This window comes from Phyllostomus hastatus, unplaced genomic scaffold, assembly GCF_019186645.2.
Source record: "Phyllostomus hastatus isolate PE091 unplaced genomic scaffold, TTU_PhHast_1.1 phas_scaffold_501, whole genome shotgun sequence".
NCBI lineage: Eukaryota > Metazoa > Chordata > Mammalia > Chiroptera > Phyllostomidae > Phyllostomus > Phyllostomus hastatus.
In genome coordinates, this window is record NW_025334033.1 from 27,846,394 (window position 1) to 27,873,170 (window position 26,777).

Sequence of the window (26,777 nt, forward strand, 5' to 3'; positions counted from 1 at the left end):
CCTAGAGAACTTACTTAAAATGCCTATTCCCAGGTCCCACCACAGACCCTACCGAATTACATTCTTGAGCAGCAGGGCCTTGGAACCTGTAGTTTTACAATAACAACAACATAACTGCAAGTAACATTTATTGAATACTTACACTGTGCCTAATGTATACTGTATGCACATCATCTTATTTAACCATCACAATTCCCTACGAGTGAAGTACTGTTACTCTTCTACTTCAGAGTTGAAGAAACAGAGATTCCAAGAGGTTAAGTGACTTGCCCAAGGTCACACTGCTAGTAAGTGGTAGAATCAGGATTCAAACGCAGACAGAATGACTCTCAACCACCATGTCATACTGAGGGCCTAGGACAATTCTTACACAGCCAGAATGGTTTCTGTCCCAGTTTTGGGAATCACTCCCTGCCACCCAGTCTGTCCTATGTAGAAAACATCAAAATCTTCTTTCTCCTTTCTTTAAAAATGTCTGGAAGCACAACTGGACTTACTAATCATTCTTAGCATCATGAAACTAAAATAACAAAACCTGATGTGGTACAATAGGAAGTACACAGCACCACCTATTATACTGCCACTTAAAAAAAATCAAACCTAAATCTGCTTAAGCCTCTCGTCCGTGCTGTCCAACGGAACTTCCGGCAGTGATAGAAACAGTCTCCACGTACACGGTCCAGTCCAGCAGCCACTAGCCACACGTGACTACTGAGCACCTGAAATACAGCTGGCACAACTGAGGAACTGAATCTTAAACTTCATTTTATTTTAATTCATTTTAATTAACAAATTGAAGTGATGCAAAATATTTTCCTCTAAACACAACTTTACTGCTTTGGTAGGATTGCATTTCACTCTAACCACTGCATGGCTAATAAGCTGAGATGTGCTATAAGCATAAAATACTTACCCATTGGGTTTTGAAGATGTAGTATGAAAAATGAATGTATAATATCTCATTGATAATGTTTATATTGATTGCATGTTCAAATAATATTGGGTTAAATGTAATATTATTGAAATTAATTCACCTATTTCTTTTTACTTCTTATTCATGTGGCTACCAGAAAATCTAAAATTGCATGTGTGGTCTGTGTTACATTTCTATTGGACAATGCCAATAAGCAGGGCATCTAGTTTAGGTCTAACTTCTAGTTTACAAGAAATACTGGGGATAGAGGGACAAGTTAACACCACAAAGACTGAGCCAAACCCAGACTGTGAGACAGTCAACAGGACAAAGGACCTGGTTTTCCCAACAAATCAGTGCGAAAAAGGGGAATTGAAAAAGGGGAAAAAGAAGTGCTATAGAATAGAAGTGAAGTGAGAGACAAAGGAATTGAATGCAGTGTGGGGACTTCATTTGGATGCTTATTCAAATAAAACAACTGTAAAAAGGCGTCTGTGGGTCCATGGGAAAACACATTATTGGCTGGAGCACAGACAGCGTCGGCGGTCACGAGGCCCGCTGGGTGATTCCGCCAGGGGTGATAAGTACACCATGGCCTCATTTTTAAAAACTGTCATCAGTTAGCGAGACATACTAAAGTATTCACATATAAAGGGACACAATGTCTGAGATTTGCTTTAAAATACTCAAAATTATTTAAAATTTAATATTAAAATTTAATAATATTAAAATGTTAAAACAAACAAACAAATGGATTGGGGGGAATAGGAATTTTGTTTGAAACAAGACTGGCACATGTTGATAACTCAAAGCTGAGTGATGGCCGTATGGGGGTTCCTGACATTATTCTCTCTACTTTTGTATATGTTTGAAATTCTCCAAAGTAGAAATTAATGACAAACTTCCAGGGGAAAAGACTCCATGTTCTCCCTTGGCCAGCCTCCTACATAATGACTGCCACCACATGGAAGTTCTTCCATAACAATGAGGAAACTGAGGCCCACAGGAAGGGAAGTACCCATGCAGAGCGCCCCAGCAAGAGAGTACGTGGTCAAAACCACGTCCAAGCCCCAGCCACAGTCTCCATGCACTAACTCTAACATTGTCTCTATGCACTAGCATGTGCCTGATACTGGTTGCCCTAACTCTCTCAGCAATGTCTCTCAGACATCGGGGGTAACAAGAAGGTCTACCCCCGGCTTGTTCTGATGAGCAAATTAGCCAGTGCACCAAGCAGGGTTCTTGGCACAGTGACAGGCAGAGGACAGCACTCTGTCAGCTCCATCTGTGGGGATTTCTGTTACATGTGGTTAGCACGGGCTCAAGTGGTAGGAGAAGGTGCCGGGAGCACAGTGAGACTCGGGCAGGGCCTGGACAGAGGAAGCAGAGAATGAGGGCAGGTGTGACAGGCAAGAAAACAGTGCAAGCAAAGGCCCAGAGACGGGGATGAGAGTGGGACACGTATGTGGCATTGAGCCCCTGTGCATTGGCTGGCTTTGGAGTGAGGTGAAGACCTGCTGGCACACTGCTTCTGCCTCTCACTAGCAAGTCACTCTCCCCCTTGGTCTTTTCTCACCCATCAAATGAAGCTAAAAATATCTCCCTTAAGTAGAAGGACAAATATCAGAAGTGTATGTTCCTGCTGGGATGTGAGTTCCTCAAGGGCAGAAGCCATGAATTAGGCATGCATTAGACTTTATGTCCAGTGTCTACCACATAATAGCTGCTGAGTAAATATTTAGAGAAAGAAAGAAAGAAAGAAAGAAAGAAAGAAAGAAAGAAAGAAAGGAAGGAAGGAAGGAAGGAAGGAAGGAAGGAAGGAAGGAAGGAAGGAAGGAAGAAAGAAAGAAAGAAAGAAAGAAAGAAAGAAAGAAAGAAAGAAAGAAAGAAAGAAAAAGAAAGAAAGAAAGAACAGGAAAGAGAGAAGGAGAAGGTGAAAGGGTAAAGAGAGGGTGAGACGAGATGGCACTTGCGAGCATATTGTCTGTTGGGGCAGAGCTGCAGTGCTCCTCTACTCAGAGCCAGTTGGATGTGGCCCGCTCTGTCCCACCCACATGACCATGGGTGAGGTCATCCTCTGTCCCCCAACCCGGGGCAGGGCCTGGAACTGGAGAGCCCTGGCAGTTGCTGAAGGAGTAACCCCAAGTCTGCTCTGCAGGCCCGAGCCAAAGGGCCAGGACGGTGGCCCCAGTGCTCTCTCAACATAGACTCTGCCTTCACCCTGGGGTGCAGAACATGAGAGTTCCAGAGCCCAGCTTTCCTTCTTGTAAAACAGAAATTTTTTAAAAAATAGCCTAACGGCCCCCTTTAGAGGGGGGAGTGGGAAGAATCTTGTTAAACTGGACAAGGGCTATAAGACCCTCAGTCGAGTCCTTGAGTAAACACCATGCACTACACCGTCGCCAGCGGTGGCAGAGGTGGAGGACTTTATCTGCAGTTTAGTTAGAGTTGGCCTGCTGTGCCATGTGCCGCCTCAGGCAGTCTTTCCCTGGACACTCATGTCCACGCTGAGAGGTAGATGGAGCTTCTGTCTTGACTTTTCAAATGAGAAAACTGAAGTTACCAAGAGAGCAAGTGACTGGCCCAGGGTCACATAGCTAATAAATGGCAGAACCATGATTTAGACACGGACCTTCTCAGCTCCAGTCTGCCATGTTGTACAGCTGGAGTTGCTGAGGCGGAAAGGAAAGCTCACAGGCACCCTGAGCACTGGGCAAGTCCTCTGGCACCCTGCTCAGCAGCACCATGTCCCCGTCATGCCGGGTACCATCATCTGTCTGTCTCCCCAGCTAGATTATCTTTGCTTTCACAGCACCTTGTACAAGAAAGACATTCAACAGAAGGTAGATGAATAAAAGAACAAAGGAAAGAAAAAATTTCAAATATAAACACGACATAGAATAGATCATGAATAGAAGTGACACCTCGGCATTTGCAAGAGACCTGTCCAAGAGCCCTTTGCAAATGTTTGAGTCGATAGTGTCCCCCTTGGAAATACACAGGACCCAGCAGCCCTCACTTGTTAATACTCCCAGACCCCACATGGTCCTGTGAGGCTGTGACCTGGGGCACAGCTTACCATTCCCACCTTAAATGGAATGCTGCACAAGTGTAAAAGCATATCGTGGTGATGGGGACGTGTCCAGTCACACAAAACCCCCGACATGAAAGCTATGTGATAACTTTGGGGACAGTAACAGCCATTCTGTCTGAAGGTGTGATCTGCACAGGAGACTCGGTGAGACCACAGCTCCTTTGAGTGAAGAAGGAAATAGCCAAAGTGGCCCTTAGAATCTCCCCCTGAGATTCAGGAAGGTGGGAGGTTGATGAGCTTCCCACCAAGTTCTGGACACCCATGCTGGGGACACTCATCAATGCTCAGGCAACTCTTCTCAAGGTCCTGTTCATTCTCCCCAACAGAGTTTCTCCCAAGTGCTGCTTGGCCCCAAGACCTCTTTGCTGGGGCCATTCCCCACCCCCTCCCAAGCCTCTCTCCTCTCACGTCCCAAACCTGTTCAGCTTGCAGGGGGAAAGCCAAGCCTAATAATCTGGGCCTCCTTTGCTCTCCCTCCAGAGTTCCCAGGGTCAGTCCCCTTCCCTCTGATCTGACCTCTGTCTCCTTCCTCCCTGCAGGTGGGTTTCCCTGCTGGAAACATTTTTCAGAACTCCTTTGGGAGCGTGTGTTCCAATGACCTATAGGCAGTGATTTAAAGAATGTGGATAAAGCTCCTGGGGCCCAGGAAGCTGGACTCAGTTCAGGGAACTGGGAAGCACTGCCTCCACCTTGGAGCGCTCTGCCAGGCCATTCTTTGGTATGCAACTGCCATGGTACAGCTTCCCATGGGCTCAGAGTCCAAGAGGCCCCAGAGTGCCCGGGGTCTGGGATGGGAGGCCTGCCCAACCCTCCCAGGGCAGGGGTACATTTTTCAGAGCAAGCTTCACATGTGACATGAGTTAATCTATTGAAATTTTGAAAATATCCTTTACACTATATTGAAGTCAACTGTATATATATGGACAACTAAATCCTTCCCAGCCTGGTCTTCAACAGCCCTGACCAGAGGCAGCTACTGCTAAGGACGTTATGCTTGAGGTAATAACAGCTGACAGGGACTCAGATCAGAGTCCCTGGAAGCACAGAGCTGGACATGTCCTCCTAGCATTGGCCACTTTAGCAGAACTCAGGAAGAAACCCACACCGGACCACAGGTGCTAAGGGGGAGTGGTACCAGCGTAGAACCATTCACAAGCCTGCAAATTGCAACTGAGCATGTGGGCACTAATATCCATTGGGCAAACCCACTAACCTAGTAGGGCGCAGTGAGGACCAGGAGGCCAAAGGCTCCTGATCAGCCCAATAGGAGTCACCAAGCCCAAACACAAAAGCCCATGGAAAGCCTTTCTCTCCCAGGAGGCCCTCCCTCTCACTCCCTGGTCATGTGTGGTTTAGGCAGTCTTAGCAATTCCTAGCACTCCATGCAGACAGGCACCCTGAGCAGTAAGACAGCTTGAAAGTAAAGGAGGGGCCAGAAAAACGAGGAACAGACAGAACTCAACAAACACAGCAGTTCAAGCAAGTCACAGCAGCACCAGTGTGACAACTGATGTAACAATGGTGACAGTTCACGAGAAGAGGGCACATAACTGTTGGTTGACCATGAGCCCTGTGGGAAGAAATGGGGATATCTCAAAATCACCCCAGATCCCGACTCCTTGTGGTTCCACCAACAGGGAGAAACAGGCAATTTCCACAGCAATTACAGAAACACCAATTAAAGTGACAACAAAGTGTCTTTTTATAACTATATAGGGCAGTGAGTAATGAACCCCGTTTTAAAACAAGTGACCCTGGGCCAGCCAGGCTGCAGGCAAACAGGAACCTGTGTCACAGGTGGTACCGGTTAGCCATCCTGTGCAAGGGAGGGTATCAGGAGCCCTAAAAATGTCAGCCAACTCATCCCAGTCCTGAGGATTTATCTGAAAGAATTAGTTCAAAAGAAAAGGGGAAAATATGGGAAGAAAATTGTTTTATAGCAGTAAACTGTATAATGATTAAAAGATGGAAAATAAAAACCAAATGATCAAGAAGAGGGAGACAGGTATGTAGTTTAATGAAACAATATAGTCGGTTAAAAGGGAAAAAGCCACTTAGGGAATCATGTTAACTGGGGGGAAAGGAAAGCAGGAAATTCTACAAGTGCAGTGATAGTATACAGACAAAGACTGAGAGGAAACACACACAAAAAAAGCATAAATAGCTGTGTTTAGGCAATGGGATTATGAATGTAATTTCTCTTCAGTTACTATAAAGTTTTTCTGATGACAGACTCTTTAAAGAAGTGGCCTGGCCTTCCCAGCGAAGGTGGGCTTATCACTCTCTGCTAGGAATCAGTGTGCCAACTGCTGCCCCTTAGCTGGGGTAAGCTTGGGGCATGTCACACCTTGGGCTGTCCACATGGCTGCGCACCCGGTGGGAGCCCACCAGGCTTGTCTGGGCCAGGCAGTGCACAGACCAACTAGTCCAGCTGGCTGGGAGGGTCGTGGGAGAAATGCAGAGGACACTGGGAGTTAGAGAAGGGGAGAACGTAAGCAACACTATGCATTTAAACACTGAGATGATGACTTAAGGATCAAATGCAAGAGCATGCAAGTGCCCATCTGCCACATAAATCTATATCCTAGCAACACCAGAGCATTGGTCTCAAATTAGAGTGACCTCAAACGTCACGTGGTCCACCCCACCCATAGGCAGGTTGAGGATGGCTGCCTGGTTTACTGATGAGAGGGGAATGAGGTTGCTTTCCCCAAGATTATGAAGTCAGTGATTGCTGAGACTAATGCCTCCACTCCTCTGCTGACTGGCAGGTGCATCCGTGCCTACGAGGCTCAGAACATTGTCGACACAGTGTCTTGCTGCTTGACTGGGCACAGCCACTGTGACTTGTGTCACAGTACAACTCAAACTCTCTTGTCTGGCAGAACCCCACATTCCCATTCCATGGAGACACCTCCAGGAGGGACAGTCCCTGTGAACGTGGTGTCACCTATCCGGATTCCAACAGGATGGGCCAGCATCAGGCCACCCTACCTCATGCTCACAGCTGTCTGCACAAGCAGTGCGGACGCAAGTCCTGGGGTAAGCTAACCGAGCTACGTAGCCTAGCATAGATTAACATTCTGTTCAGAGCTTACAACTTTGTCTTGGTTAACCTGCAACCCCACTTAGATCACCCTAGAATTTATATGTTTTGTGTGATGTGTATGTTGTAATTTGCCAAGTGTCACAGAAAGACCAAGACGTAATCAGCTAAAATTCCTTCCAGAACAACCGCAATCCCCTATGCTGACGATTGCCAGGACTGCTTTCAGGAACAAGCCCAGGATGTTTCTCAGGACCAAGGGCTGAACCAGCTGGAACTGCCTGAGACCAGGTGAAGCAGCTTTTAAGACCCTCTAGTGACCTCCTCACGAACTTTTCTCACGATCATACTAACATCTCCGACCGGAGGTGGAGCTTTTCCACCATTTTTAGCATGCGATGCACATACAGCCACGCTGTCTGACTGCTGGTGCCCTGAACGTCTCCGCCTGCACATGCGGAGACAAAGCTCACTGGACATTTGTGCAGGACGTCCCCCAACAGGAGGGATCAGATGTTTTGCTCGAGAGACATACTGTTCTGGGAGTGTTCCTTGCTTATAAGGTCGCCATAACGTTCCTTTTTATAAAATCATCTCAGAGTTGTCTCTTGGCTGGCCTCAGTTGAGAGTTTGGGCCCAGGTCGGTCCCACAACACCAGCCCCACCGCTTCCTGGCTACCAGACCCGGTAAGTGACCCGGTCTCTCAGCGTTCCCGTTGATGAAGTGGGACTAAGAAGAGCCTCCCAGGGACAGGGTTATTACGAGGAGTAACTGAGGTAAGAGCTCTGCTAGGCACAGCGAACGCCAAGGAACCTCACTGTGTCAGTAGGACACGTCCCTCACCACAGTCCCTGTGAGGACTGGACAGATGGCAAGCATGAATCATGTGGCAAATGCTCTCTAAATAATAGTTAGTATAACAATAAAATCATCACAGCACAAATGCAGTGGATTTTTCCAGGAAAGGGCTAGAGAAGGGCTTCGCCAAGCCCAAAGGGTTTTTCCTCTTCCCTTGACCTTAGAACAGACCCCTGCCTGACAGCTTCCCCTGCTCCCCTCTCTCCCATCCCCCTCCACCCTCCCATCCATTTGCCAGCGGGGAAATGGCCCCAGCATTCATCAGTCATGTCTTCCCTCTGATTCCCAGGGCCCAGTGAAAACCAGGCCTAGGCTGTTGTCCTGTGTGGCCTCTGTCCCTGCTGCTTGGTCCCTGCTTTGGCTCAGGTTTTAAAGGAGGCTGGGGGTAACTGAGGGAAACCAGCCACCACTGATTTGATCTCCTCTGGGCCGAGCTTAGGTCCGGTTGCTGCTGCCCTCCGGGACCTGTGGCTAGAGCTTCCGCCGCCCCACCTGCCCCTGCTGCCCACCAGGGGCCCCAACAGCCCACTCACAGCTCCAGGATGAGCACCACGTCGGTGCGGTTCTCGAAGACGTCGTGCAGCGTGATGATGTTAGGATGCAGCACCTGCCGCAGGATGCTCACCTCCCGCTCGATCTCCTCCCGGCACACACCCCGCCGGCTGGCCCGGCTCTGCCGCTTCTTAATGAACTTGGCTGCATACTCCAGCCCGGTGCTCTTCTCCCGGCACTTCTTCACAATGGCAAACTGGCCGCTGTGGGGACACAGATTCACACAATTAGTGTCACTATGGCCGTCAGGGAAGTGACCCGACTGTCAGCCCCCAGGCAACACAAATGCAGAGCCGCTGTCCCAGAGCAGGACAGACACTGCCACCAGCCAGCACCCCCACCTGGCCATCCAACAGTGGCTGAGGTGCGGCAGGCACTGAGTTTTCCTTCTGTTCATAAGACTCCTGAAGGAATGTTAGTTAGCATGGTCGTTTCCAGTGTACAGACAAGAACACTGAGGCCCTGAAAGGTTATCGATCTGATCAAAGAGACACAGCCTTGTCATTCCAAAGCCTCAGCTAGAACCCAAGTCTAGTATTCACCAGATGACATTACGATGTCCAGAGGCTTATACTAGGTAATTAAAAAGGAAAAACAAAAAAATGACCAGCATGGTCAAAATACTAATGGTAACTATCATCCCGTTGAGTCTCCCGTATCTGGGTACAAGGGTAGATGTGTCCATTTGGAATTGTGAGGTGATAAACACCTCTATATTCTCATTTTTGCCCTTTTGCTCCCAACTGCCTCCCAACAAATAAAATCTCAATGAGCCGATGTGAGCCAAGCAGCTCGACAAAAGAGGGACTGAACAGCATGTAGATGATGCACGTAATGTAAAGACAGGGCCAGAGGCTGTGCAGGCTGGGCTGGTGGGCACCCTGGTGGGGCTGGAGGCAGCCTAACACTGTCAATAACTGTGGTGGGAGCTCATCACAGTGAGAGGGCTGATGGGACCATGGAGTTGTAAAGTGTTTGGGAACTGAGGCACAGAAGTCAAGGCATTCTCCTGAGGTCATCACAGAGTTAATGGCAAAGCTAGACCCCAGAAACGGGCACGTAGCCCACCATCCACAAAGCCACTAAGACACAGGGGTCAGGGCTGGGCCTGGACATCCTTTGCTCTGTGGACAGAGACAGCAGCCATAACGTGGTGCCCACGCCAGAGTGACAGGCAGCTCTGAGCCAGTGTCCCTGAGTGCTCCCACCCCCAGGGAGGGGCTGCAGCCTCTGCTTCACCCTCTCAGTCCAAACAACCAGTGGGGGCAGCACTGAGGCCCTGGAGACTGCCCCATGGCCACCCCTCCTGGGAGTCTTCCCACTCCCCCTGCACCATTTTCCATTATTATCCCATGTTTTCTTGCTGTCCACAATGACCACTGCTTGAGACAGAACTCAGAACATCTTAGGTTAAGCTTAGTGGCTTAAAAGGGGTCCACCAGACTCCACACTTAGAATGTACTCTCTTACTGTCTCTGGGGTAAGAGCTACACAATGAAATGCTCAGGAGACTTGCCTCAACCTCAGAAAATAGCATCGCATCTAAACCATTGCATTACTAGAATAATACTCCGTGAGGCAACCTTCAAAATAAACCTAAGTGAGAAAAAAAAAGAGTCAAGCAGAGCAAGCAGGGAATAAATATGCCAACCTGCTATGGCAACCACCTTAGAGATGCCACCAGACACACACCCTCCACTCACTCAGTGCTGGCTGAGCTTTCGCCCTGTGCCGGGCTCTGTGCTGGGCAATCAAGGACAGGGACCAAAGGCCCAGACACAGGTACAGAGGGAGCTCTGGGGAGAGAGAGGGCCCTGGGGCCTGGGCTGGGCAGAAAAGGCTTGACGGAGCCCAATTTACATTACATTGTCCACTAATGTTAAAGTTTCAGCTACGTATGCCCCGACATTGGCTCTCGGCTGTCCACACACCCGGCTGACGCAGGTGGAGCGAAGCCAGTCCTCCCGAAGCCAGAGGGAATACATTCAGCAAGATCTCTAACACAGCTGGTGACTTGGAACCACTCTGGGCCTTGGGGACATCAGGTCCTTTAGTGAGTGCCAGCAAACACTTGACGAAGCTTCTAGTCCTGGCGGCTGTGAGTCTCAGCATCGGCATGGCCGCACTCCTCTCCTCCTGCTCTGGAGCCTCCAGGGGCCTGGCGTCAGCAGCCCTGAAGGCAGACGGGCTCCCTCTTCCCAGCTGACTGACGAGAAACTGAAGCTTAAGGATTTTAAGCAATTTATGGAAGCTTACAGAGCATAGAGGTGGAGGCACAGGATTTTTATAAAGCAGAAATAAATATTTCAGGTGACCTTGATGTAGCTTCCCCTATTCTCAGGAGGGAAACCAAAAGCATTTCTCTATATTGCATGTCTAAAAAATTCCTCCGACTCTCAAAAAGCAAAGGAGTGTTTGCTTTTCCTGATTGAGTTCTCCCTTTGTGAGAGCAGCTGTGGCAATAAGAGGGGACTGGGGTCAGGCCTAATGAACCGGCCTCCTCCTCTTGCCCCAGGAGGTACTTTGAGAGTGGGCGACCAACTGGGAGTCACAGCCCAGGCCACAGCACTCATACCCCCTCTCCTCACGGGGTGGGGCCCTCCTCTCAAACTGCCCTGGGGAGCCTCAGGAGAGCCGAGGTGAATTACTGGTTTTCCTCTGTCCTTGGGCTGTTACTGGGAAGAGTGGAGAATAGGCCCCACTAGGGGCAGCACCCAGGCCATGAAAGCAGGCTTCAAGGTCTGGTTCAGAACTTAAGCTGTCACCTTGGGCAAGAGGCTGCTTGCTCTGAGTATCAATTTCCTCATCTGTAAAATGGGAATAGCGAAGACTGGAAGTATCTGGAATGCTGGCCCATAGTCAGCACTAACAAATGGTAGCTATTATGACAACTAATTTGTGGCTCACATGAAGGCTGAGTAAGCGGCATTAGACACAGGAGCCGCTAATTTAAGTGGTCTGCAATGTGTGGCCAGGGAATCAGTGCAATTTGAAAAGCCCCCCTGAGGATTCCAGTGCACAGCCAGCTTGGGGGATGTCACTGTTCTGAACAATCAGACAATTCTTTTCATCCTTAGAGCAGTGGTCCTCAACCCTGGCTGCACCTTGGAATCATGTGGCACGTTAAAACTACTGGTGCCTGGGTTCCATCTCCAGAGATACTCCTCTCCCGGATCTGGGCCACAGCCTGGGCATCGAAATACAGCAGGTCCTTGAATAATGTCGTTTGATTATAACAAATGATGAGATGCTATTGTAATTTAATTCTTGTTATGTCAATTAGTCTATGGTAAAAATTGGTTTCTTTACATATTGTTTTGCTTAAAGTTGCAGAATCTGTCAATGACGTTAAGTGAGGACTTAACCATGCTTCAAAGCTCCCCCGTGACTCTGATGTGCAGCCAGGGCCAAGAAACACCGACTTACAACAATTCTCTGATTATCTCCACTTCACAGAAGAAGGCACCACACAGCTGTTACTCATTTTACTCCTTGTCCTTTACCCTCTCCAAGAGTTCTTTGATCTGACAGGAAGGGAGGGAGAAAGGGAAGCAGGAGGGCAGTGTTGTCTTTCCCACAAGCACAGTTTTTATTTGAGGAGTCCTCAATCTAACTGCCCCAATATTTATTTTTGTATTGAGAAAAAAGATCACCCTGGGCCTTGGGGGATAACAGGAGTGAAAGTTTGCATTCAGGTACGCCCTGGTCACCATACCCAGAGCAGACACACCAAGGCCAGACCTGAGTGGACTCATGGGCAGGTGAAACAGTGACAGTGATGGGCTCTTGTCTATTCATCAGAAAGGCTCCAAAGCCGGAAGTATAGGCCCCACAGTGCAGAGGTCGCCCAGCTAGGCTATGGGGTCAGGGGTGACAGTGAGGGTCCCTCTAAGGTTGGGACAGAGCCACCCAGGGCATTATGCAGAGAAGAAACAGAAGGGAGTCATCCAATCTTTAATGGAGATCATTGCCAAAATGATCGTGTTGGCAATGATCTTCATTCAAAAATTCAAAAATTCAAAAATTATGGGAATGCCAAAACAGTGATACATGTGAGCAAAACACACATATTCCCTCCACAGCACCAGTCAATACCTAACCCACAGTTCATTGCAACAAAGAGCTAATAGTTAGGAGGCCTGATTCCTGGTCCTGACCTGCCATCAAAACTTCATGTGCTTGGACAAGGAACCTCAAAAAAGATTCCTCTTAGAAAGCGCCAAAGAGCCTGAGACAACTCGGAACAAAAATAAGGGCTTTCCCTTCACTCTCCAAATTCTTAGCTCTGGGCTGGTGTCCAGAGACTTGTATTCCAGTCAAAGCCCCAACTGGCCATGACCCTGGGCAGTCTGTTCAACCTCCAGAGCCTCAGTCCACTCCCTTGCCAGATGGGGATGAGAAAACCTGGCCTGCGTACCCCACAGGATTGGTGGGGAAATCACAAGGTAATGCCTGAGAAAGGACGTCACCATCCAGAGCTGTACAAAGGCAGGAGGTGTGGACGGGCGGAACTCTGCACCTGAGGCTGGCTTGCAAAAGTCACGTAGGAGGGCAGTAAATCTGCAAGTCACAGAAACCACCTTGCCTGCTTCTGCCAGCACGCTGTCCTGCAGTTATGTGGGGAACACAGCCCTCTTGCCAGGTGGAAGGCTCAGCTCTTCACTCAGCGCCCTGGGAGGGCAGAACACGCTGCGTAGAGAATGAGACAGATGGGCCTCGTCCCAGAGCCCAGCAGGGCCCAGGATGGCACCCCGTGAGGGTCTCCTTCTATCTGGCCTGGAACCAGATGACAAGGAGTAAATCTAGCACAGTTCCTCAGCACCAAAAATGGTGTTGGTGTCTCAATGCCAGCTCCAAAGCTTCATGGAAGAGCCTAGTTCGACTGCCCCTGAATTCTTCACTGCCACAGGGGACTAACGCAGGCACAACCCTTTGGGCTTTGTATAGCAATGTGGTCATTACAACACTTACACCCAGTTTTTCTTTTGCTAACTTAATTCTGTATTTATTCTGTTAATATTTACAGGTAGTTCCATTTTACAAATCGGAAAGCATGAGGTTCAGGGAGGTGAAATGACTTGTTGGCTGGGCCAGGGAGCAGACCCTGAGAGCAGGGCGAGGCCCTGAGCCCCGGGCTCCAGCCTGGCGAGATCGTGCGGCAACTAACCAGCAGTGGGGTGTCAAGCAGTGAGGAGAGGGGCCCACCCCAGAAGGGAGACACATTTTTGTCACTGATTGTTTAAATTTGCCAGGGAGTGTGATAATAAAAAGCAGACTGACCTTTATTCGGTTTTATCATGGTTTTGAGTTCTTAAAAGACAGTGCACCCGCATGGCCTGCACCAAGCAGACCATTCCTCCTGCCCACTGGCCCCCACCTGTTGGGGGAAGCCCCGGCCAGACAGATGTGTGCTGGCGATGCTCCAGGGGCTGGCTGCTACAGGTGTTTTGTAAGGTCTATGACTAGGATGGGCCTAATTCATTCTTTCCTCAGTCAGCTCTGAAGTGTCCATGACTTTTTCAACTTGCCCCAAAGTCACCCTTTATCGAGGTGGAGGCGAGGCGGAGCCGCACGGAAGGCGAACCCGGGGTGGGGGGGTGAGATGCCGCGGGAGGGGAGAGGTATCGAATGGGAAGCCTTCCAAGGCAGGAGGACACGCAGACCAGGTTCCTCCTCCTGCTTCCCCTCTGCGGTCACTGCAGTTCCCCTTCCCACCCCAGAGAACAATGAGCAGATTCCTCTGGAATTACCCTGCAAGTTTTCAGGGCCACAGGCAGGGATAATGCTTAGAAGCTTCCAGTCAAGGTCACCCAGGTGCAGCTCACTAGGTGAAGGGGATGAGGCCTGTAGCTAACATGTTTCAAGTCCTGGGCAGGGGCAGCCCAAATCTGTAATCAGATTGGCCTCATTCCAGAGGACCTAAGACCCCGACCCTACAGCAACAACCTGCCTGGGGATGGGGTCGCTGAGCCCTCTCCTCGCTCCTCTGCCTGGCCAGTCTTGACTGTGGGGACTCTGTGGCAGCCCTACCCCTCATCTCATCTCCCCCACCCCCTTTCTAACATATCCAGCCTCCAGCCAGGCCGCTCCTAGTTCCCATGAGCAAGATCCTTCCCCCTACTGCCTGAGTAAACAACCTGTTTCTGATCTCCCATATCCAAGTCCAGAATTTAGAGTCAAAAGACCCAAGTTCTGTTTCCACTCTACTACTTTTAGCAAATCACTTACTCTGAGTCTTAGCTTCCCTTGCACGCAGTAACACAGACCTGAGACTATCCCAGTCTCACCAGGTTGCAATGAGATTGACATGGGGCAGTTATGTGAAAGCATTATGTGAGCTATATTTCTCCATGAGTGCGAACTATTCTTTTTCTTCATCCACTGGATCACCACATCTGGACCCTGGACACCACTTTCCCACCCCAGCATATTCTTGAACCTCATGTGGCCTCACTGAACCCCATTCTCAGATCCCAGCTTAAAACTAGATAGTGCTGGGGAGGACTGTGGCAGCTGAAGAGCAGAGTCCCTGGCTGGTGCCACAATCCAGGAAGGCAGGCAATCCTTTGGAACACAGTTACCTAAGGTCGGGGCAAACAAGGGATTAGATATCCAGGAAGAAGCCAAAATAGGGTGAAGAAATATAGTTACAAAAAGTCGGAGCACAGTGTGGGTCAGGGTCTCAGGCCAGAGAGATGAGGGTAAGCGGCTAAACTTTATGAAAAGCCAGGTGGGCAGCACATTAGGAACTAGGTAGGCAAGCAAAGAGTGAGGGGCATGTCGGAGCCGCAGCTGGGCCAGCACGTGGTGGGTGGGGGCTCTGGAGCAGACGGAAGCATCAGCACAAGGCCTGAGAACACAAGAGCGCCCAGAGCCATTGAAGTGGCCTTTTCTCCCAGCCCAGCCGGAGACTAGGACCCACTGTCTCAGGGACCCGTTTCCCCTCTGACCTTGCTGTCGATGCCTCTCCAGTCTCCTGACAATGGTTTTTAAATGTGTCTGAGGTGTAGAACCCTCTCCAATAAATCTTGCACAGAAGCCCAATAGGTAAACCAGATGAAAAACAGTACTTCTTTTTGGGGAGAGGTACTCAGAGCCCACCTAAGCAGAGCCCACCCCCACGATGCGTAAAGGAACTTCATGGAGCCCTAAAAGCTCCTGGGAACACAATTTGAGAAGTATGCTCTATGGCAAGAAAGCATGTTCTTCGATCATTCCAAAGCAGTTTCAAACTGTAAATGGGGGGGAAAGAGGAGAAACAGAAAACACTGATGTTCTCAAAATTATTACCTAGTCTTACCAAGAAGTCCAGCATGTGCTGGACTCTGCTGTTGACTCTGACCAAGCCAAGCTCAGGGTCAACAGCAAGGAATACATTTAGGATAAGCATCAGGAACCAGAAGTCTCCAGGGAGCTGAACCCTGACCTATACGTGGCCCCGGTCCACAAAGTCACAGGTGTTTGCCTGTGCAGGCCCACAGCAGCTGCTTTAACAGGTTAGCTCATTGAATTCCCTGGTCCTGAAGACTGACTTCCTTCCTCTGACCTTTTTTCTTAAGCCAGAAAAAAAAAACCTCCTAAAGCACAAAACGGAAGGAATTGTTGAGAGGAGCCAAGTTGGGCTGAGGTATGATTACTTTTCGGGATCTATTTTTAAGTATAAGCACATTTTGAGGCTGTTCTCAAATGAACATGAGTTCACAAGTCCAACCTGAAATTAGGTTTCATTTAAGTTGGACTTGGTTATATAGAGAAAAGTTTTCACTAAAAATACAGCTCAGAGTCCCCTGGCATTACCCGCGGTCTAGAGTCTAGATGCCAGACACCGATGTGAGGTAGGTTACTGTGGACGTGTTGGGCCTGGAGGGCACCATCCGCCCGCCCACCGCTCCCACTGAACTGTCCCCTCACCAATCCACTCATCACTAATGTATCCTCCATCCCTCATTTATCAATCAGTGTCCTAAGTTCTATAAACAGGGTCCAACTTGAAGGGCTTACAGTCAACTGGGGAGACCCGACAAACAGTAATAGAAAAAAGAAATATGTTCTGGATGTGTAGGAACATCTACCTCAGGGCCAAGTGAGTGGGCAAACAGTGAGTGCTGTAGCAGGTCAGGGGAGGGAGGGGCAAGTACCCACTGAGGGGGGTCAGGGGAAGCTGTATGGGGCCTTACGGGGTTTGAACCAGGCCTGGGAGGAAAAGCTGGATTCAGACAGGCAAGGGGAAACTCCTCACTATCGCTGGAGTGGCAGGGAGTGATACACAAATGCTCTGTTCCGTGGTCGCCCCAAGTCACCTCCTCTCTCCCTCACTTCCTCCCTGTCAAGTAGCCACTTTCTCAAGGAAATATATCAGGAAGCTGAACTTGCCCTTTCTCCTCCTCTCTGTGGGGCAGAGGGAAGGGGAGAGCAAGGGGGCAAGTAGCCAATAACGCTCGGTTGGGTCACACAGCCTCCTCGTCACCCCCAAGTGTGAAGCCAACTGGCCTTGGCAAACTGGGCTAAGCCCAGGAGGCTGGACCTGTGGGTGAGATCTTAAACATGAGCCCATGCTGCAGAGCAAGAAGGGGACTGCAGAGAGAAGACAGGAAAACCCAGGAAGGTTGAGGTTCTGCTGTTATGTGGGGGTGCAGGGTCATCCCTCATAAAATGGGGAAGGGAACAGTTTACCTTCTTTACTACCTCCCCCCAAAGTTGTCAGACCCCCTCCCTCCAGTGCCGAGTTCTCCTGTACCAATCTGTCTCCATGAGTGTGCCCTTCCCCTTGGCCCACACCCCCTGGTATCCTTTCCATAACCCACATAAAGTGACCGTGGACTCCCATGCTGACAATAGCCAATGCCAAAGGTACTTCTGTAAGAAATAACCTGGGTGTTCACCTTAGCCCTTAACCCCCAACCAGCCCCAAAGAGCCTGGAGAGCAAGTACTGTCCCAGTCATCTTCATAACTCTCGCAGGGCCTGCCCGGTCTGAGCAGTCAGCAGGCATTCGGCCAGCTGAACTGGTCAGAAATAAAGACCTGAACCGAGGCCGCATCAAGTGCGTTGTAGAGACGGTCACTCGTGGCCGGCCCTCAATGCGGAGAACTTCACTAGCAGACTGACTTTGAAAAGAACACATTCTTGATATTTTTTTTTATTACAAAAGGAGTGTGTACATTACTTAAAAGAACAACAAAAAAAAAAAAAAGAAAGAAAGAGGAAAGCACAAAGAGGCAGGCTCCTGAGATTTTTTCCAGTGCACACTATAATCTTTCCTGTTTGTTTGTTCATTTTTTTAATGCAGTTGGGATGATATCGTATATACTATTTTGGAAACTGTTTTTTTTTAATTCTCTACTTAATATTTAATGAATATTTTTGCATATAATTAAAATTTATTTTACTACCTAATTTTAAATAATATCCTACTATACAGATAAACCATGGTTTTTTAAGCAAATTCTTAATTTTGGACATTTACATTACTTCTAATATAATGAGTAACACCATATAAATACTCTTACGTATAAATCTTTGTGTATATCCCTGATTCTCTTCCATTAAGATAAATTTCAGGAAATAAAGAACACTTTGGTCAAAAATTATGTACCCTTTTAAGGTTTTTGATATTTGACAAATTATCCTCCAGAAATACTGTCCCGCTAATACCCCAACAGCCACAAACACCGTCAGCACCCCTACTGCCCACCCCAGACACGTTTCTTTCACTGGCTCACTACGATTTCAGCTTTACCATACTGATACTTGACAGATGATAGCTTCTTTTAGCTTGAATTAAATTAACTTGTAGTTAAGTACAAGTAAGAATGAACATCTTTTCCTACGTTTATTGGTAATTTGAAGGGCCTACCAATATATGCTTTGCTAATTTTTCTATTGGGGTGTTTTCCTTTTTCTTATTGTATACATGATATTAACCTCTGTTGTGTATCTTACAAATATTTGCCCTGGTTGTATGGTAAAAGAGCATTAGGTTTTCTCAGCATCAAATAGTGTTAATCAATTTTTTCATTTTATCTCCGTCTCTTCTTGCCTGTCACTTTAATAACCCGACTACTGTGCCTTAGGAGTGCCATGAAGGGGAATGCCTTGTGACTTGGTGACATTGTGGTCACCTAGGCACAGAATCCAGGTTATACCTTCAAACTTACTGCATAGGCACCAGGGGAACTACCTCCATCCTGCACCCCCCACACCTGATCCCTTCCTCAAAGTCACCTCGCTCTTCCTCCCAGCAACGTCCCTTCTACTGGCTAATTGCAGGAAGGGGCAGCATCTGAGGGTGAGTGGATCCCTGCCTCAGAGTGGGCCCGGTGCTCCCGGGGTGGGCCACAGCTGAAGGGGGGACCAGCCCAACAGACCCTTTAGGGATGTGGAGCATCTCCCCACCCCCAAATTATCCCTTATTTTAAGTGTCCTTTGTAACAGGGAGCAGGTGATGGCTTTCTTTTGGAAATTAGTATCATGGTGCCATCTGTCTACCTTGAACAACTGATAATGAAAATGACATAATCTACCTTATTTCCCTTTTGTTCTGGGTAGTCCCTGATGACTATGATGGCCTAATTCTTAAGTGTATTTCCTTTTTCCTTCCTTCACACCAGTGGATCTCAAACTTGGGGATATAATGGAATCATCTGGGGAGCTTGTTTAAAATATAGGTGTCCAGGCCTTACCACAGGTTTGAGAAATCATAACCTTTTGGAGGGTATGCAGCTTTTGATCCTCTACCTTGATTTTTGACTTCTCTCTGCCTTTTATTGTATGCTGCCTCAAATCCTCAACATCCATGAACAGGAGAAGCTAATTCTAAGTGGTTCTGCATTGCTATCACCGGCAGCACAAAGACAGATAGTGAGCTTCAGGGCGTGCCTGCCAAGACAGAACTTGATTCATTTCACAGGTGGCTAAAGGCGTGGTCCAAGGCAGGACCACCAAACACCCATTTACAGTCCATCCCATTGGCCAAGCAGATTGACTGTAGAGCAGAAGGCATTTTCCAAAGGAATAAAACTGTGCCAGTCCCTTCCCCCTCCTGCCCCCACACTCACAGGTGGCCTTGAAAGGGACTCAACTTCAGTTCCACACCCAGCCCCCCTATGCCCACAAGCCTGGAGGTCAGGGTGGAGTGAAGGGAATAGGTCTAAGTCCTCTTGGAAGCAGATTTCCCTCCCAACTCTCCGCCCACCCAGCCCAGTCTCCCCTACAGAAGCCAGAGCCTTGTTGGACAGGCGGCTCAGAGTTGCAGCTGTGCCTCCTTCTCTGTCATCACCAGCCCCAATTAGCAGGCACCAGGCACCCTCAGGGCTGCCACTCCTTCCTGGTTCCTCTAACTCAGTTCTAAGTCATTACAGGATTTGGCACTGCCTGACATGTTCTCTTCCAGCCTAATTGTCAGGACACAGGAAAGGTATGTGTCACATCCAGCATGACTTATTTTTCCTCGGTCTACTCAAATGTAATCCAGAATGGACCCCAGCTTCTAACGTGGCCTCTTTCCTCTAGAAGCCCACCCACCGGGCCTCCCTTGCAGGCTGCCTCAGGGTGGCCTCGTCCTTGCCCACGTGGTTCATGGCATCCCAGGGCAGAGGTTAATCAACAGCTGGGCGGGCGGGGGGGGCGCGGTGCAGTGGTAGAGCATGCTCAGATCTGGGCAGGAACGCAGGATAATCCACTTCTGTCACTAGCTGGCTCTAGGACTCAGAGTGAGTGTAGCTTTTCTGTGTCTCTGTTTCTTCATCAGTAAGATGGAGATGACACCACCTCAGAGGCCATGACAAGAATTAAATGCATTGACACAGGGAAGTGCCCAGTACAGCACCTGGCACATGATAAACACCAATAAAAATGGTTTTCATTTGAGCTCCCTGGGCTTCAGTTTCCTCACCTATGAAAAGAAAATAATACATTGAACTCACAGGACTGTGGAGAAATTTTAGTTAGAAAAATGAGAGAATACTCAGCACTCACATCCTTGGTGCTTGAGAGGGTAGGAAGGGTAAGTAAACTGGACACTGAATATCGTGGTTCAGAGCAGATGCTTCCACCCGGGGTTCCAGGCTGCCCTTTCCGGCCCCTCAGTAACCCAGAACATCACCACCACCCTCACAGACACAGGCCCGCAGAGCAGTCACGGGCCCCCACACATTCCTGTCTTATCTTGAGAGCTGGTAGGCCACAGCTTTCCTTCCAGAGCAGGGTGAGAAGCCAGGCTGTGTCTCAACACTTCAGAGCCCAGGACAGGCAGGGGACAGACTGTCTCCGTGGGCTTCCTGCCACCACACTGTTTCCTCCAGTTCAGAGTCTCTGCAGGGTCTTCAGACGGAGGCTGGGTCTGCCTGGCAGGTCATACACACACAGAGAAAGGTCCCCAGATAAGCAGAGACCTCTGCCTGGGTGCCTGGGCCTCTGCTGGGTATGTGGGCCCACCCCTAGAGCAGACGCAGGGTCCCAGCCAGGAAGCCCAGCCAGGAGTGGCTGAGATTGCCATGACCGTGACAACAGGGGCCCTCCGCACACGCAGCTCCACACCCAACACAGCTCTGACCTTCCTGCACTATTCTGACTGTCCACTTGCCTGAACCCCTGACCCGGAGCTGTAAACTCCCAAAAGGCAGGGTCAGCACCATCTTACTGTTGAGCATTTGGCCTCTCTAAATGCTCAGTAAGTGCGAGCTCCATCAGTGAATCTTGAGCGCAGGCACTGGGAACACAGAGGCAAACGACAGCAGTTTCTCATTCACATGAGAACCACTAAGCATTGAAGAAAGCACCCTCACAGATCTCTTTCCAAACTAGACATCCATGTACCTTCTCTTTGAGGGCACCTAAGCTCGCCCGGGGTTCACAGTAAGCAGTCTGATGCAGACCGAGCTCAGGAACACCATACATACACTCTGAGGGAGACCCACCCGTCCCCTCAGAAAAGCCAGAAAGTTCCAGAAGGAATTTTCCCATGGATCCCAATGGTGAGAAAGACACAAAATGACTCGGTCAAAATCCACCTTCCTCTCCAGCCCAGGAACTATCTGAGCACGCTGGGGCTGGGTGTCAGGTGAGGTGTCAGACCCAAGCCTTTCCGGGCTCTGCAGGGTGTGGGAGGGGCAGTCCAGCCCCCACAGCTGCTGACAGCTGCTTCTCACGGAATTATAGGGTCAAACCACAGGGGAGAGGAAGGACACTTTTCACAGTTGAAGAAATACTCAGAACAGCTTGCGCAAGGTCACAGAGCAGCTTACAGCAGAGCAGCCCGAGACCCCAGGTCATTCAACACCTGTTCTTGGTGTCTTGGATTTGGCAAGAATTTCCGAACTTTTTCTAGTAGCATAGCTCTTGTTCTTGTTATTTATTTTTTACATTTTTAGCACAGTAATAGACATGAATGTGACTAAAGAAAAATGATATAGCACTGAAGTCCATTTAGCAGAATCAGCAGCCCCCCACCCTAGTCCTGCTTGCCAGAGGCAATGCCTATTAAGCCCTACCGAATTTAGGAATGCTGTTTCAAATAAATCTTATACAGAAGTTTGATGCACAAAATATATAAAAGCAAAGATGCCTTAGTTTAAAGGGGAGCAACACAAAGCACTTGTCTAATTACTGGACACACACACACACCCTAAACCCTACCTAAGTCTGTACCATAGGACTCGATGTGAGAACCACACAGCTACAGCAAACTTCTCTTACATCACGGCCTCCTGCTTTTACTGGGGCCTGCTGTGGAGACAAAAGGAACCTTTCTCTCTGAACAGGCACTCCTGATGCAGACAGCCCTGGATTGTGTCCCACGCCCAGACTCGTGAGGTGTCACCGTCTACAGCAAAAGAGGCCTCTACGGAGCCTCAGGTTTCCCCAAGGTGAAGGCCCTGACTGGAGGGAGAGAAATAGGGAGGAATCCACGTGGATCACAGCTCATAAAATACAAGTAACTAGTAGCTAGTTGGATTGACAGTCATGTGTACCTTAATATGAGTTCATTGAATTAGATTGCTTTTCTACCAACCAGCAAAATTCAGCTATGCTGAAGAGAGAAAGAAATTTTTGATGTAAGAGGAGCAGAAATAGTGCTGGGGAATGGGGAGGACTGAGGCACTTGGGGAGAAGGCAGAACGAGATGGGTCCTGCCATGGAAGTCTGTGGGGTGCCAGGAGGCAGCGTGAGGGTGCCCAGTGTTGGCAGGCTGGGAGTAGGGATGACAGAGGTATCCGGGGAATGTAAAAAGAAGGGTGGGGGCACCCTCTGACTGCTTACTCCTCAGTCCCTCTCTTATTTGAGACACTAAGTCAACACTCTTCAACCACCTCCACTAGTTGCAAAAATATGTGTGTTAAGTTATGGTCTGCACCGGATTCTGCTGTGCGGCCCCACTGGAGGCTGAACGCAGGAACTTCGCAGCTCATTCTGCTCTCTAGATCGTGTCTAGCCATGGGGAAACGCAGCTTGCCACCTAGAAAGGACAGTTACCATACGAATCTCCTTCCTTCCTCCTCCTTCCCCGAGCGCTCACAATGTACATGTTCTCCCTCCAAAATCCAGAGCAAATACACAGCCCAGGAGGACAACAGCCTCTTCCCACCAGATGCTGATGGGAAGGAAGTCGGGGCATTGAGTTGCAATCACAGCTCCCAACACAGCCTTCCTGGAATGTCCTTCCCAGGGTCTGCACTGCACTTCCTTTCCTGTCCTCACCCCGGGACCCTGCACCCTTGAGAACACTGCTCCTCAAAGTGTGGTCCTCAGACTGGCAGCACCTGTTAGAAAAGCAGAACCTCAGCCCCCACCCCAGCACTACTGAGTCAGAATCTGCATGTCAACCTGACGCCCAGGTGATTTGTGTATATATTAAAGTCTGAGAAGCCCTGTTTTAGAAAACATCACACACAGCAAGTCCCCAATCCATTACTTAACGAAATCCTGGGTACCCAAAAATTCACTCCAAATTCTCCTTGGTTCTGGTTCATCTTGCTGAAAATCTGGACCTATGAGATTTCTGTCATACCTTGGAAAAGGCAGTATAACAGAAACTAATAAATCTCTATTGGATAGCTCCTTCTTTGAACAGTAAGTGACTCTTTGAGGAGCTTTATGATTTACAACATGGTTTCATGTGAGATCTCTTATTTCATAGTCACCAAGTCCCTGGGAGGCCCTGGGGGATAGGTATCCCTGAGCCCTATCACAGAGGAGGAGCCGAGCTCAGGGACCTTGGAGAAAGTGCACCATCAGCCTCCACATCTGGGTCCACATCTGGTGGGAATATTGCAGCTCAACATGGATTAAACAGTGTTAGGAGGAAGTGATAAGATGATTTGATTTTTTAAATATTTGTAATTAAACAGAAATTCATCAGAAATTCCTTTTTTATTTGGTCTTTCTTGTTGGAACCGTGAACTTTCTTTCCCTGCCCTAGTAATGAGCAATATCCTGTGTATGTGCTTTGATCAAAAATTTTTTTCAAAGTAGCAGATCTTGAAAGGTCTTACAATTTCTCCTGTTTATCACCGTGTCTTCCACAGCACAGAAGTTTGCACGTAATTGTCAACAAGTATTTTTTAATTAGTTAATTAATTGATAGATGACCAACTGGCAGATTTATCAGCACATGCCTTTTCCTCTCTCATTGGTGAGGCCTATACACTGAGCTATATGTATGAGAAATGGGGCTCCTACCCCTAAAATACACTAGGTTCCAGGGATTATCTTGTTTTCTTACAACCTTCTTTCCTCAACAACAACAACCAATCACTCATTACCTTGCAGTCATATCTGACGGCAAAGACATTACACTATTTATAAAACAGAAAACATTTATTTCTGTATTCTAGGCACCATCCGAAAATGTATTAACTCATTTTTAAAAATCTGATTGGAAAATGGACAGAGGACTTAAATAGACATTTTATCAAAGAGGACATGCAGATGGCCCATAGACACACGAAAGGGTGCTCAACATCACTAATCATCAGGGAAATGCAAACACAACCACAATGAGGTGTCATCTCACACCTGTTAGAATGGCTCTCATCAAAAAGAGCAAACAACAAGTGTTGATGAGGATGTAGAGAAAAGGGAACCCTTGTGCACAGTTGGTAGAATTACAAATTGGTGCAACCACTATGGAAAACAGTACAAGGGTCCTCAAAAAATTAAAAATAGAAATACCAGATGACACAGCAATTCCACCTCTAGGTATCTATCTGAAGAAAACAAAAACACTGAAAAGATATGTGCACCCCTATGTTCACTGCAGCATTTTAAATAAGAGCCAAGATAGAAATGCTACCTAAATGTCCATCAATAGATGAGTGGATAAAGAAGATGTGAGATTATATATATAATCAAAGGGTCGCCAGTTCAATTCCCAGTCGGGCCACATGCCTCGTGTTGCTGGCCAGGTGCCCTGTGGGGGGGTGCACAAGAGGCAACCAAACATTGATGTTTCTCTCTCTTTCTCCCTCCCTTCTCCTCTCTCTAAAAACAAAGAAATAAAATCTTTTTAAAAATAAAAAATAAAAGTAATTATTTAATAACATCAATATCCAGTTGGTGCTAATATTTTCCGTATTGTGTCATAAAGGTTTTTTAGTTTGTTTCACCAAGTTAAAATACAAATAAAGTTCATACATTACATAGTATCTGGTAAGAGAGATATCATAGTATCTCTTTTAATCTTCCTCCTTCTCCTTTCATTCGGTCTCTCTTTCACACCCCCACCCCCACCCACAAACATATACAATTCATTTGCTGAAAATACTAGGTCTTTTGACCTGTTAAGTTTCCCATAGTCTGGAATTTGCCAACTGTGCCCACATAGTGTTGTTTAACGTGTTCTTTTGTCCCCTGTATTTCCTATAAATTGGTAGTTGGATATAGAGGCTGATCAGCTTCAGATTGAGTGTGCAGCACATCTCCATAGGTGGTGCTGTGTGCTTCCATCAGGAGGTGTATACAGTCTGGCTGTCTTTCTCTCTGTGATAATTGCAGCCTTAATAATCAATGCCTAGATCCATGAATTCAATGAGGCTGGGGGTTGTTTTTTAAGAAGTCATTATTGTCATCCACGACTTGCCTCACATTGACGTCTGCCTGGATGGCACAGCTTTGTGTAGAGTGTTGAGGATTTTGAACTCCTTAGGATACAGACTTTCAAAGCTGTCCATGCCTCATAAGCATGGGTTAGGGGGAAGGGGTCTCTGCTGGGCCTCAGTAGAATCGGCTAGCTGGTTAGGTGGGGGCTTCCCCCCAGCCTTCATCACAACAGTCACATGGTGGGCCTAAGGTTGGGCAGTGGGCTTGCTCACAGGGGCCGGAGCACACACACGCAAGCGCACTGAGCACGTGCAGAACTGCCTCCTGAGCCAGCCAGGGGCACATCACAAGGATCCTGTGACTCTGACAGCCACACCCTCCCTCACGGCAGCCACAGGTTGTTCTTTGACCTCATGTTCTTGGCTCCAGGGCCAAAGTCAGTGACGACTTCTCTTTCCTTTGAAACAATAATTCCTTCTACTCCCATGGCTCCTTTTAGATGAGGATTTTCATGAGCTTTCAAAACACTCTTACCTAATCCTTCTAGTGCTCAGTGAGTGAGGAAGGTGACTAGCAGGGAGCCCCACTCCCCAGGCAGGGAAAATGAGCCCAGAGAGCTTGGCCGGTCTGCCTGCTGTCCTGCTCTGGCCTGAGGCCTGCACTTGAAGGTGTGAGGTCTTGCCTTTAACAAGACAAAGGCATGTCCTCTGAGTTAAGTCCAATACCCATCCCTGTGGGGCCTTCCTACCTGTGGTGTGGGGGAAACCAGGAGGCTCTCAGTAGGAGGGGTAACCACTCAGCTTAGGGCAAATCATTCTGCCTAGATTGTCCCAAAGTAGCAGCAATTTCAAACACTTTGTTCCACTCTCAGGATCTGTGCGTGAGGCCGTCTGCTTCGATCGGTCACCACAGAAATGGAAAACAAGAGCAGAAACAGTGTCCCCCTTGGACCTAAATGCCAGCCTCTAGTCCAGGAATACCACACATGGTTCAGATAAGACATTCGGGTACTGAAGGCGATGTGGAAAGGGATGCCCGAAACAGCCCAGGAGGTGGGAGGCCAGCCATGTGCCCTCCCAAGATGGGAACAGGCTCACTCCAACCTGCCAAGAGTCCCTCAAGCTTGAGGCCAACAGCAAACACTGGAAGTGAGTTGGCCAAGGGGGGAGTGGGAGGGGAAACAACAAGAAACTGTGTTGCCCACAGAGGAGGAAAAGTGAAAGCAAGGACTGGACGCAGGAGCAGAACAAGATCCAGCCCATGTCTTGGCCACATGG

At 48.5% G+C, this 26,777-nt stretch overlaps 1 protein-coding gene across 2 annotated transcripts in view; it reads right to left on the bottom strand.

Annotated features, from left to right (window-relative positions):
• Positions 1-26,777, bottom strand: part of DAPK2 (death associated protein kinase 2) — a 107,926-nt gene that overhangs the window by 38,979 nt on the left and 42,170 nt on the right. For both annotated transcript variants that reach the window (XM_045823675.1, XM_045823674.1), the window contains exon 3: positions 8,446-8,667. In XM_045823675.1, the coding sequence (XP_045679631.1) occupies positions 8,446-8,667 (222 nt within the window). The remainder of the gene's footprint in view (positions 1-8,445; positions 8,668-26,777) is intronic.